The sequence below is a fragment of the Channa argus genome, chromosome 13 (assembly GCF_033026475.1).
Source record: "Channa argus isolate prfri chromosome 13, Channa argus male v1.0, whole genome shotgun sequence".
Lineage (NCBI taxonomy): Eukaryota > Metazoa > Chordata > Actinopteri > Anabantiformes > Channidae > Channa > Channa argus.
The window spans coordinates 377,502-390,414 of record NC_090209.1 but is presented as its reverse complement, the minus strand read 5'-3'; the positions used below and the strand labels follow the sequence as shown (position 1 = coordinate 390,414).

Sequence of the window (12,913 nt, the reverse complement as noted above, 5' to 3'; positions counted from 1 at the left end):
ATTATTAAGTGCACACATTAGCCACAAGGTAACTAAACTGTTCAGGAAATCCCAGACACCAGCCATCTGCCGGATATGGCTTAATCACCTTTAATTGGCATCCACCACCTGTGTCTCCTCCTGCCACATGAGGTGAGATAGACGGTTCGATCGTTGGCTTTATGGAGGAAACACTGGATGCCACTTGGCACACGTACTAACAGAGAAGGTCTTACAGTGTTCAGAGGCCAGACTTTAGTATCATGACCTCAATGTGAACATCCTGTTAGTTTACCTCAGCATAAGAAAGCAATGTCCTCTAAACTTGTGCTAATGAACAAAAGCACTTATTTCCTAAAAGTAATAAAAAGGTGGTGTAAAAAGAATCACTAATGATCTGAAAACTGGCTTCACTGAAGGAATCATGTGAAATCAAAATATCTAAAACTTTCAACAGGCACCTTGCAGGTCATTTAAAGAAGATTTCAGGTGGCAACGGGTTGAAAATGTGCCTCAAATGGATGAAAGAACAGGATCAAAGTCATGAACTTTGTCTCCTCCAAATACACCAAAACAATCTTGTAGTTAAAAAATATATTTGTCAGAATTATGAGTAAATTATGTTTTCACTGTACAAAAAATAGAACCTTCAAGATGCTGCATGTGAATTAGAACAGGAAAACAAACGCCAGCTACTTTTGGACTGAGAACTTGACTGCATGACACCGCAGGCAGCTGGGAAACTGTTGGACAGTTCAAAGCACTACAGTTACTAATGTTTAGTATCTTTACTTACAGTATGTAGTAGTTAGCATTTTTTCATTATCATAACTTTTTATAGCTTAGGACAGAATTATTAGCTGCATTCTCCAGTTTAGTTAAATGTAACTGACACAGGTAAAACAGGGCTTCCTAGAAGCAAAAGATAGTTATAAGTGGCCACAACACAGATCGAAATTTTATGCCTAATATAAATATTCTGTTTTTACTTTGTATATAAGTATAGGGCTTGTATGGTACAAAAAGAAATGTAATGGTATAAAAAATGTTTTGAGGTAAAAGCAAATGTACAAAGTTTACGAACTCATTAGGATTTTTGCTATTTCTGCATAAAGATTCATATTCAGTTGTTGACGTAAGTCCTAAAACTAGGTAAAAAGGAACCCAATCAAAGAAATTACATAAAACACTACTGGATTTTTTCTTATTCAATAAGGAAATTGGTCGACCTTGCATATTTGTGTGTACCTGCAGGATAAGCACTTAATTTTAAGCAGAAATTAAAGTTGTGTGTTTTAATCAGTACGAGAAAGAGAAAACTGGGTCTTTTGCATCAATGTCTGATCCTGACGACACAGATTTGCAAGAAGTGTGTCATGATTTCTGAGAGTAATCCTTGACATGACTTTGTTGGGGAAAAAAATGAATTGAATAGATTGCAAAGTGTTACATCACCAATAATCTCAGACTAATCAACAAAGACCACAACCAACCAGGTTTGGAATAGACTGGGACATCAGAGGAAGTGTAACATCTAGGCCTGTTTTGCAGTGGTTAGTCTATATATTCTCAAAAACTATTCAAGAACTGCTGTATATAACTACAGTATAGAATGTCAGAGGCTGTTTGAAATTTGAAATATTCTACATAAAGTTGCTGACAGAAGTGGATCACGAGATTAAGTGATGGTCCACCAATCACAGGGACGCCGGTTCAATTCCCAGCTTCTCCTATACATATGTGCAAGGGAGACATGGATTTTATTTACCCACATCAGCGTGTGATTATGTGAAGGAAGCACTTTGGGTCCTGATAAAGTTGAAGGTAAAGCACTAGAGAAGATCATTTACAGCTATAATATATCTAACAGCAACATATAGTGATGAAAAACTATGAACAATGAAAACTTCAGATTCAGTTTATAACCATTTATTTACATTGTTTTTTTAGTGATAAAAACACTGATTAAAAAAACCAAGTACTGATAACTAAAAGCTTTAAATATATACACAAAATGTTTAGGCTAACATGAAACGCTTCAAACACATCATTAACAAACAATATTTGTTGTCACTTGGGTGAACTGAGCCATTGACTCATGCAGAGTTGACACGGAAGGAATATCCTGGTGTTAAACATCTGTAACGCCCCAACCTTCCCCTAAATCTTAGAGGACACATACTCGTTAAAAGACACTTCAGGGTTCCTTCATCAAAGTGCTCATCACATCTGCAGACTGTGGTGGTTCGTCCAACAATCACCATCACTTGACAATTAAACTCATTCAGACTGTAAGAACGGAGAAAAGAAACAATTCATGGGGGGATGGGCAGACTGTGGGACGCTGAAAAAGAAGCTGCAGCAGGATTTATGACCTTCCAGAACATTTGTCACTTGTAACACTGGAATTGGTGCTCGATTAACACCTGTATCTGTACATCTATGAACAAATTTACTTAATCATTGCGCGCTGCTAAATCCACTCATCATAATGGAACACAAGTGACAAAACTAATGGTAAAGAATATAAAATACATAACTACGAAATCTCATAACGTGACATTTGGTCTGGGATAGCTGAGTCATGCCCAGAGGTGGCAGAGGTCTCTGGCATAGCAACACATAGATGGTAGCCACATAGGCAACAGGCAATAAAATAGCAACTGGGCAGATGTCCATGCTGACTAAGTGCACACTGACACTTTGACTGTGGTGGCTGTTCACAGAGACTGTTTACAAAAATGATATGATCACATTTACAGGTAAAATACTGAGGAAAGTCATTCAGTCTGAGTTAAAGAACTACATTGTCAGTGTTTTCTGGTCTGAACACTGCTGAATTTGAAAATATCAAAACAAGATGCTAATGGGAGTTATAGTAATTATTTGTAATTGGATTGTTATGTGGGGTTTTTTATACCCAGGGCTCTATTTTATCTGCTTTTAGTCCCTTTTTGCCAGTTGTGTTACTGCACTCATTACCTTAAAGGCAGAAACCTAACTAACAAAAAAGAAGACTGCAAACAAGCAGCGAGACAGTCAGATAAAAAGCCTTTGATAGATGTCAGCTTAGTCAGTACAGTGTGGACGCTGGAGAAATTAATTAGGAGTCACAAAAGGAACTGTTACAGACATGTAGCAGCAGAAAACAGTGTCAGAGCACAAACAAGCCGAGAAAATGATGGACAAAAACTCTGACAAGACAGTGATGCACTGTTCAGTTCACCAAAACCTAGACTCTGCGGTAGAAGTAAAGCCATAAATTTTAGTTTTGTGTCAGAAGGCTTTGTCACGTTCACAAATAAAAACTTTCAAGGTACATTTCATCATTCATTAACAAAAATAAAAGTTAATTTAAAATCTTTACAATTTTCCACATTATTTTACACTAATGGTGGTGCTGCATTCCCTGCAGTCCGTGGTCAGAATAGGTATTTTCGACAAGAGTTCGATCCACAGCGGCACTCTACTCGAATCCTTTTCTTTGGAGAGCTGGGGAGCCCCGCTAGACTAAAACTGGAGTCCATTTTGGTGCTTTCTGTGTCAACCGGATCAACTGAAAGCAAACAAAAGGTGGGTAAGTAGCATTTCAGTTTAAAAGAAAGTCTTGTGTGAACATTACAAAAAAAAGGTCTATAAAATAAAAACCACAAAGTTTTATATTGAAAATGGCCTTTGCCAAATCTTTGAAGGTAAACATTGACATTCTCTCTCTCATGCACATAGTATATACAAACACAATTCATGAAATTAACAAAAATCATTAATTCAACATTCTCCTAATCCTCATTCCCGATCCAAGTTTAGGGTCACTTCAGCAATCAAATTCCTCAACCAATCGGGATTCTCTACATCGTCAGCCCTTCTCCACTTCACATTTTTTTAATGCTTTCATTCACTTCTAAATGGAGTAATCTGATTTCTCTTCTTCTTCTTGCTTCCCCTCTTCGGTGAGGGAAAGACGAAAGAGATGAGACAGCGAAGCTTGACACAGCATAAGCGGTCTGCCATAGTATTTACACTTCTGTGAGTCACTTTGTGTTAGTTCAGGAATCGAGGGACTGACCTAAAAGCGAAGCAGCATTGCTCCATGTTATATCTCTCCTTTCATTCAGTGTTTCACTGCTGTGCAGGCTTTTGACCTGCAATACACTTGTTAAAAAGGTAAGAAACACTGTTACAAGTAAACACTATAGAGAAATCGCCCGTTCTCCACGAGAAATTACCTGTGAAACTATACAGACACTGGCTACATGACCTGTAGTGACTTGGTAACCTGTGTGTTCACGTTGAAGGAAAACAAGCAGACTTGTAATTTAATATGCGTTGTAGAATGTCACAAATCGGTCTCCAATATTTGCTTGAATATGCTACTTTTATGTACCTGCCGTGGGAATTGTAGTAAATTAACCCACCCACTGCACTGGATTTGCATTTGGCAGGTTGAGAATTTCCAGCCCTGGTCTAACACTAGTAAATGTGATCGGTGTCTTTAATTTGTTTATACCAGTCAATAGATTTTTATTCCAAATATTACGACTAGATTTTGAACAATGATCAGCTGATAGTGTGATAATGTAATAAAGCACCTGTAACTTCAATAATTGTAAAGCAAAGGAAACAACATAAACATAAAAATACTCCATAAATGTTTTGCTATAAAAAAAATACATGATAAAATATCAACGTATTATGCTTCCCCTTTATTGATCTACTATCATCAGACATGATAATTCTATTAATGAGAAGTTTGTTTTCACACTAATCACACTAGATTAAAAATGTTTAGGCCATTACATCTGCTTTATCCCATGTCGCATGATCTTTAGCAGCGTACAAACTCTAAAGATTCCAGGCAACAGTGTTTGTATGTACATTCACTCCCATGTTAGCTTCTAACTCCTACAGGAGTCATAAGTGTCTTGGTGACCTCACAAAGTCAGTCCTGATCTATTTGTACTACAGTCCTTTAAACACATTCAGTGCACTCAGTAATCTCCATCTGTGTGACTCTTAAAACCAACTGGCTGCATCAGTGATGATTTAGGTGAGTAACTTATGATTTTTTAAAATTAATCTGAATTATGTTGTTTTCATTTTGACATAAAAAATGAATACATTTTTAGCAAACACAGATTAGGGGAACTGTACGAGTCTGATTACGTAATAAGAGATCAGTTTTTTTTGTAAGTGTTTTTACTTTCACATCATGGGAACAGTGTGCAGACCAATCGGTAGCATTTGCAATTTTTACCATTTCAAATTAAATTTCCAATGTATTAAAATGTGCAAAAAGGTCTGAATGTTTTCTGTGGAAATTGTATCCATGCTTTTATCTATTTACCTATCCGCAGGAATGTTCCTCAAAGCCTGTTTAAGCCTGCAAGTATTTGTGCTGAAAATGTATTTGAAACCAAAGTTCTCATCTGCTGACACTCAATGACACTTACTTTGCATCTTGTAGTCAAAGGTAAGTTCTTCTCCGGCTCGAATTGCCCGGGTTGAAAATAAAGCAATTCTTGGGAGCCTCTCATCAATGTTGTCGATGAACACATTGAATACCTGCAGGTTGGGGTTACACTGCAAGAAAAATAAGTACACTTAAGTACACAAAAACATTTTCAGACCATCTAACTGGAAAAAAAAAATAAAAAATCCAACACTACATGCCAAAACTGCTCTTTGTTTTTGCACTTTTTCCATACTACATACATCTACCCAGGGCTCAGTAGTTGCATTTTTTCATTGTTGAAAGTGTTTCAGTTACAGTGCTTCAGATGCATATGTATACATCTGTTTTATGAGACTGACTTATTACAACGTGGCCAAAAATTTGGATTTTATGAAGTTGGCATGTTGCACATCCCACGTGACCACAGCTTCACAGATTCGAGTCCAGCTGGGATCGTTGCTCCATGTTTTAACCCCATTTTACTCTCCATGTACAGTATCTTGCTTACATGGTCACTGGGGGCAGTCAGAGAAAACGCCCTGAAAAATACTAAATCACCACAAATTGGTTAAAATCGTATTTGATTGTAAAGCTGCATGTCCACAATCTCTCATTTCAGCTGAACCAAAATGGGAGATTTTTTTTTTTATTTGATGCTACAACCAAATCTGGATGAATGAGAATATTTACCAACATTTGATGCCCCTATTTACTAACGTCACTTTAGTAAGTTACTTTAATTTTGTCATATTAAAGTAACTTACATCAACTTCCTGAAGAATCATGTACTTCAACAACTTGTACAGACCTGAGCTGCAGCTGCTAGTCAAATTTAGTGTGTGACACAGATCTCTGGGAATTTGTGATGATGGCAACTGTCAATGCAATTATAGCAATTATGACCTCACAATTGTATCTAATCACCACAACTTTACAGCAAACTTGAGCCACTGTCAATATATAAACTCCCAGAACTTCCAGGAGATGTAGGACAACAACTACTGATGTAGACACTGCAAGGGAAGTCCTTGATCTGCCATCTGCCACTTTGGTGAAACAGCACTTTGGTGTTTCATTGATTGCTAAGCACCTTCCTATTACAAAAACTGATGAAGAATTACAAATCACTGTGATAAAGGAGGATGCAAATCCTAATCTGGATTATCTGGGGGGGATTGGGGCACTGTTAGGTAGGCTGATCACGATGGGGAAGAAACTGTTTGGCGTGAGGGCGGTCTTGGTCCTGATGGACCTGAGAGGAAGGGCTGAGAGTTTATGTCGGAGATGAGAGGGGTTGGCTGCGATCCTGGCTGCCCATCTCCAGATCCTGGAGACATACAGCTCCTGATCACCTTCTCAGGAGAGTGGATGATGAGCTGCAGCTTGACCTTGTCCTGGCCTGGGGCTGCAGCAAACCAGGTTGTGATGGAGGATGTGAGAATGGATTTTGATGATGGCAGTGTTGAAGTTCAACAACATCTTCACAGGGGTGAAACTTCTTCAGCTGCTCTCTCTGCTGAGCCTTCTTTGTGGCTGAAGCAAAAGGATTCAACATAGGTCACCAGAGTGCCATAAAGGATGACGGGGGGATGGGGGCTGGGTCCTTTCTGAAATACTTTGTCATCTTCACTGTCTTAAAAGCGTTGAGCTCCAGGCTGTTACATGCTGCACCATGACACCAGACGGTCCATCTCACTCCTGCAGGTTGATGAGGGTGGTGTCATTTGTGAACTTCAGGAATTTGACAGATTGGTGTCAAGATGTGCAGCTGTTGGTGTACAGGGAGAATAACAGACGAAGACTGATGCAGCCTTGGGGGATCCAGTGCTAATGGTCCGGAGTCAGAGACATGCTTCCCCAGCCTCACAATCTGCCATCTGTCTGTCAGGAAGTCCATAATCCACCTGCACATGGAGTCACGCACATTCAGCTTGGAGAGCTTGTCTCTAAGCAGAGCTGGATCGATTGAATTAAAGGGCTGAAGTCTACAAACAGAATTCCAGCACATTTGATTTGTCCTGTCATCAATTTCAAGTCTTGGAATTAACCTTACCGGTAGCCAATCTGAGCTGTTGTTTGACATTTTAAGCATCAAGAAGTAGTCTACAGCTTTGGCAGAGTGACAAGAAGTAGTCTCACACACACACAAAAAACTACCTTTGAGACATTCACTTGCTCCTGAAAATTTCGCAACATGCGATAACATCAATAAAAGCATGAATTTATAAATGTCTCTGCAAAACCAAGCATATTAGCCTGCAACAATCTCAAAAAGAAAAGTGTGAAAGAGAGACTGTATTGTTATGACATACAGCACTACAGCGACTGTGGCGCAGGAGGTAGAGCGGCCGTCCACAAATCGCGCAGTTGTTGGTTTTATCCCCAGCTCTTCTGGTCACATGTCAAAGTGTCCTTGAGCAAGACACTGAACCCCAACTGTCCGACATGGTTTTGGCAGTTAGACCCCAATTCAACATTGATTTTAGTGGCCTCCAATTTGCGTGATTTGCGAAATGCAGACCGTTTAGCAGAAAAAGGTCCTGCTTCATAGCTTTTTCATGCACAGAGCTACATAGAACGTCCTGCTGAGAGAGACAATGTTCGTTACACAGGTTGAAGACACTCACACTGTGGTTGACAAAGTGAGAGATGTTGCCTTGGTGAGCTGCATCCACTGTGTACACATCCTCGACATAGTCCAGGTCAAACAGGTAAGTTGAGCCTTGGCGGTCATATATGTGGCCCCTCCTCTCTGCTTCATCTGTTGTTATAATCTGGATATAAAATAATTACAGGATATACTGCAACAAAAGTTGTGTGTTATGTTATTTTCTGGATTACACTTACAGTAAAAAGCTGAACAGTGTGTGTTACACCAATGAATCGGTGCAGAAGTGTTAAGCTAATGGTTAACAAAATTACATTTATCTTATTTTATTTACTGAACTTAACTAACAGAGTGGCACTGGGATTTGAAGTAGAATTGCCTGCCAAATCTTTGAATTTGATTTTTTTTGTTTTTTTCAATATTAAGCCCTGTACTACGGCAAACTATTTTCAGTTTTACTGGACAGGATTTTGTCATCTTATCTTCAGCCCAATATGTACACGTACAATTGAGATACATTTTATGACTTTAATTTAGTGATTAATAAAACGCATCAGGATAAAAAATACAAAACACAGAGCCAGGTCCTACCTCTCCCACGTATTCCATGACAAATGTGTTCTTCTTGATGTGCTGCAGTGTGCGGACGCCCCACCCCCGGCCATTCTCCGTCTTAAAGATGCACAGGTCAAATTGTATGCCCTTTTGAACCACTCTGTTGGGACAATCAGGGTCACAGCTGCATCTTGTGTTACACTCGTATATGGGCTCTCCTGGTCGGACCCGAACCTGTCCTTTGTCATTGTAAGCCATTCGGTGCAGAGAGGCCCCAGGGCAGCATCCGTTCACTGGCTCCTGTAAACAGTTCTTACACTCACAACCTACAGCCATTTCATCTAACACAATCCCTGGGCCTACTTTGTAGTTGTTGATGTAGGTGAAATTCTTGGGGGGGCCCTCAAGGTCCACTTCATTAATTACAAAAATGCGACCTGGGTGGTTGCGAGTGAGATTCAAATGGGCCTCCCAGCGCTGCAGACTGTGACGGAGTTTAGCTTTTTGAGTAAGAATAGAGGAAACTTCCTTATTAAGCTTTTTAGGGATGCAGCGTCTCTTGTGGCGCCTGAGCTCCTGATCCAGATCCAGGTGGAATTGCTTCATCAATTTGGGGCATTTAAGGTTCTTTTTGGGTTCCCAGGTGTTTTCTGACTCTGGGAAACCTTTCCACTTTACCAGGTAGAACTCCTCCTTCTGAAACACAAAATTCTTTTACCAGCAAGCATAGAATTTCTTCAATTTTCTAATGAATGTATAATTTTCCACAGTAAACAGATATTCTATATATTGATGATTCCACAGCATACAACTGGAAAATAAGTTCAATACTTTAATACTTCTTAGAATATTATCTAAGTTGTTTTCTGGAAAGGGAAAGGTCACAGATTATGTAATCGTGGCCTTAAACATTAAATGTATGCGTCTCTCTTGCACTACATGTAAGTTAGTTTATTTTCTTCCAAACCCACACTGTGTGAAGGAGACTTGATGGGATAGAGTTGACAGTTGAATTTGTTGTTAGGTTTCTTCTCTTCGTTTCGGCTGTTCCCTTTCAGGGGTCGCCACAGTGAATCACCTGCCTCCATCTAACCCTGTCCTCTTAATCCTCTTCACACCAGCATGGCATATTGAGCTGTTTATTTAGGACACAGTCTAATTATTGTGTTACTATTGTTTTTTTTTGTTTTTCAAAAAGCACAGTTTGAGTTGTATCTTCTTCTTTTCCTTTCGGCTGTTCCCTTTCAGGGGTCGCCACTACTTCATATGATGCCAGATGTGCAGGAGTGGACTTCTCACATCTAACTTTGCTATTACAGTGGCGTACTCGCATTTCCAGGCTGACTTTCATTAGTGCAAAATGTATGCAGTTCTGTGCAGATCTTCTCAATATAAAACTCTATAGAAAAATACCAGAGAAAAATGAGGTGCCTTAAGCAGCACAAATTAAAGTAATCTTTAAACACTGCTGTCTTTTTTAGTCTTCACCTAAACAGAATAAATATAAAGTCAAAGTACAGTGTAACTTAGGTACGAATCCTTCCTAAAAAACGTCCACCAAAACTACTACAGTCATAATAAAGTTATGGGTTATAATGTTGATACCCTACCTTTGTCTTTTTGTAGTCACAGAGGAATTCCACCTCATAATCATTGACGTTTGCTCTGCTCACGCCAAGCTCTTTACAGTGGAGCCTCTCTGTGCGACACAGGGCTTCTAGCTCATCCCAGGACAGCTTACACGGTACGCTGCAGTCTGACACAGCAACTCACTTTAAGTTAGTCAACAACACAAAGGCTGCAGCAAGTTCCACTTTTCAACCTTGGGATCTAACAGGATAACGTTATGCTCATGGCTGAAGGTTCAAAGAAACGTAACATTAATACACTGTCTGGATGCCTGGCATTCGGAAAAACATTCCGTAAAGAGCATTTTATATCTGTAGAAGCAAAGTTTCATCCGATAGCTTTGGTGTAGGTTATAAAGCGAGAGCACTGCGATGTGAGAAGTAATTCAAAGTGCTGGATCAAACCAGAAAACTTCTGACTCTTGTGACGAGAAAAATACTATTTTAAGCAACAGCAACGACTTATGATTAAAAAACGTCCCCGATCAGATCTGCCCACTGAAGGACACCGAGTATGGAACTAACCGATGCACAAAAGATCACATTCAGAATTTTAACCACGGATACATATAAAATATTCATTTAGCAGAAACACGCACAATGACATTTAAACGTTTACGTAACGCAGCATGGCGCGTGAAGCTTATCGCGTACTGGTTTACCCGCTCAGCCCCTGCAGCCTTTCCTTCTACTGGAATCTGCGTAACTTTATTTACTGGATAATTTAGGCTTCCTAAACTGGAAGTGGACATGAATTACAAGCTGAGACACTGTCCACAAATAAAGGAGGCTGCAAGAAGGCTGCAAGGAGCCAACTTTGAATAACTAACCGAGCTTCCTAGGCTTACAAAATCCCATCGCACTCTTAATCGTATGTGAACCAGGAAAACGCAGATATTCGCTATCGTGCGACAAGACTAAAGCATAGCAGTAAATCACAGTAAATAACCCTATAATCGAATATAAAGTAATGTATTGTCCTGATAATTTACCTTTCAAATTTTCCGCCATGTTTTCCGCACAGCCGCCAAAATTGGAAAAACTACATTGGAGGGGAGGATCCTATTGCAGAGTAAGCAACGGCGCTTGCCGATTGGATGAGCGTCGTCTTTCTGTCCTTTCATTGGTTCATATGAAATCAGGAGGGTCGACGAGAACACAAAAGCCCTTGTAGAGGCTACAAGCCGTATTCACAAAGAAGTTACGAACCTACGTAGTCTGTCTTTGTATCCTTGCGTTGCAGACTTCATAATAATTGCACAACTCACATATCGGCGTGAGGTCTTTTCTCAGTGCCTGCGTCTCTTCCGTTGAACCGAATGCGTGATCTCCTGAGAACTGAATGTATGCATGGTGCTGTGGTTAACTAGATATTGTGTGTATAACTTTATAAATTTTGAGCAATGTTCAGGATAAACAAACAAAAAAAAAACATCCCATCCTAAACATATTTTTAAGTGATTTATAACGTGATAAAATGTAAGAAAAGCAAAGTTAGACTAAAAAAAGACCTGGTGGATCATCTCACAACTACTGGAGGTAATTGGACACTGGTTGGTATCATGATTGATTTGAAAGAGCTTTGGAGCATCATCAAGTATAGGGCAAGTTTCATCACTCTGGAAAAATGCATGTTCCAGACATTCAGAATAATGTTTCTTAGCATAAAATTGTAAAGAATATGTGATTTTTTAAATCTTTTGTTCATATTATACTACTTTGCAAAAAACAATAAGATCCAGAAACACGACCACATCCAGGCTCATTTAAAATGGGCCAAGGTGAAGGGAAAAAACTGCCCTGTGGTCAATTAGTGCACAGCTCAATAACAAGCATCTGTGATGGTGTAGGAGTGAAATAGCGCAGCACAGCATGGGTAACTTGCACTTCTTTGATAAATAGAGTAAAGTGTCTTGCCTGCATTACAGATCTGTCACCCACTGTAAACTTTTGGCATACAATGAGAACAAAAAGATGACAAAGAAGGCCCTAAACTATTGAGCTGATGAAATCTAAAAATGCATGCAAGTTGAAGATAACAGTTTTAATAATATTTTGTTTATCATACCTGCACTGTGGTCAATGTGATCACTGTGATACACAGATCAGAATCAGAAATCAGAATCAGAAAGAACTTGATTGCCAGGCATGTTTACACATACTAGGAATTTTTTTGATGACAAAGCTTCACAGTGCAACAGAATGACAGTGACAATACAAGAACAAATACAATACAATACAATAATATAATATAATATATAATATACAATATAAAGATAAATGCAAAAAGCTAAACAAAAAGTAAAATTGACAAATGTGAATACAGTAGTTATGTGTACAACTTGAAAAGTAAATGAGTATGAGTTTTAATTAGATTATGTGCAATAGTGTTATGTGTTCTGTGATGGTCAAGTGTTCATGAGGGTGATTGCCTGAGGGAAGAAACTGTTCCTGTGTCTGGTCGTTCTGGTGCTCAGGGCTCTGTAGCGTCGACCAGAAGGCAACAGTTCAAACAGGGAGTGTGCTGGATGTGAGGGGTCCAGAGTGATCTTCTTTGCCCTTTTCCTCACTCTGGACAAGTACAGTTCTTGGAGACTGGGGAGGGCTAAACCAATGATTCGCTCAGCAGTCCGGACTACCCTCCGTAGTCTTCTGAGATCAGACTGGGTAGCTGAGCTGAACCAGACAGAT

The 12,913-nt window shown here is 39.3% G+C and overlaps 1 protein-coding gene across 4 annotated transcripts; it reads right to left on the bottom strand.

The window, feature by feature from the left end:
* Positions 1–1,892: 1,892 nt before the first annotated feature.
* Positions 1,893–11,344, bottom strand: suv39h1b (SUV39H1 histone lysine methyltransferase b). Of its 4 annotated transcripts, none has more exons than XM_067528076.1 (7): positions 11,215–11,248; positions 10,205–10,366; positions 9,566–9,729; positions 8,631–9,290; positions 8,059–8,205; positions 5,430–5,559; positions 1,893–3,535 (listed from the first exon to the last, which is right to left on the bottom strand). In XM_067528076.1, exons 3-7 carry the CDS (start codon positions 9,680–9,682, stop codon positions 3,402–3,404), a joined length of 1,188 nt encoding a protein of 395 aa, XP_067384177.1. In that variant the 5' UTR covers positions 9,683–9,729; positions 10,205–10,366; positions 11,215–11,248; the 3' UTR covers positions 1,893–3,401. The 4 variants fall into 4 exon arrangements, with proteins under 4 accessions (XP_067384177.1, XP_067384175.1, XP_067384176.1 ...); XM_067528077.1 differs by lacking the exon at positions 9,566–9,729 and adding an exon at positions 4,046–4,131 and having other exon boundaries at positions 3,398–3,535; positions 10,205–10,350; positions 11,215–11,344; XM_067528074.1 differs by lacking the exon at positions 9,566–9,729 and having other exon boundaries at positions 10,205–10,350; positions 11,215–11,344.
* Positions 11,345–12,913: the final 1,569 nt, after the last annotated feature.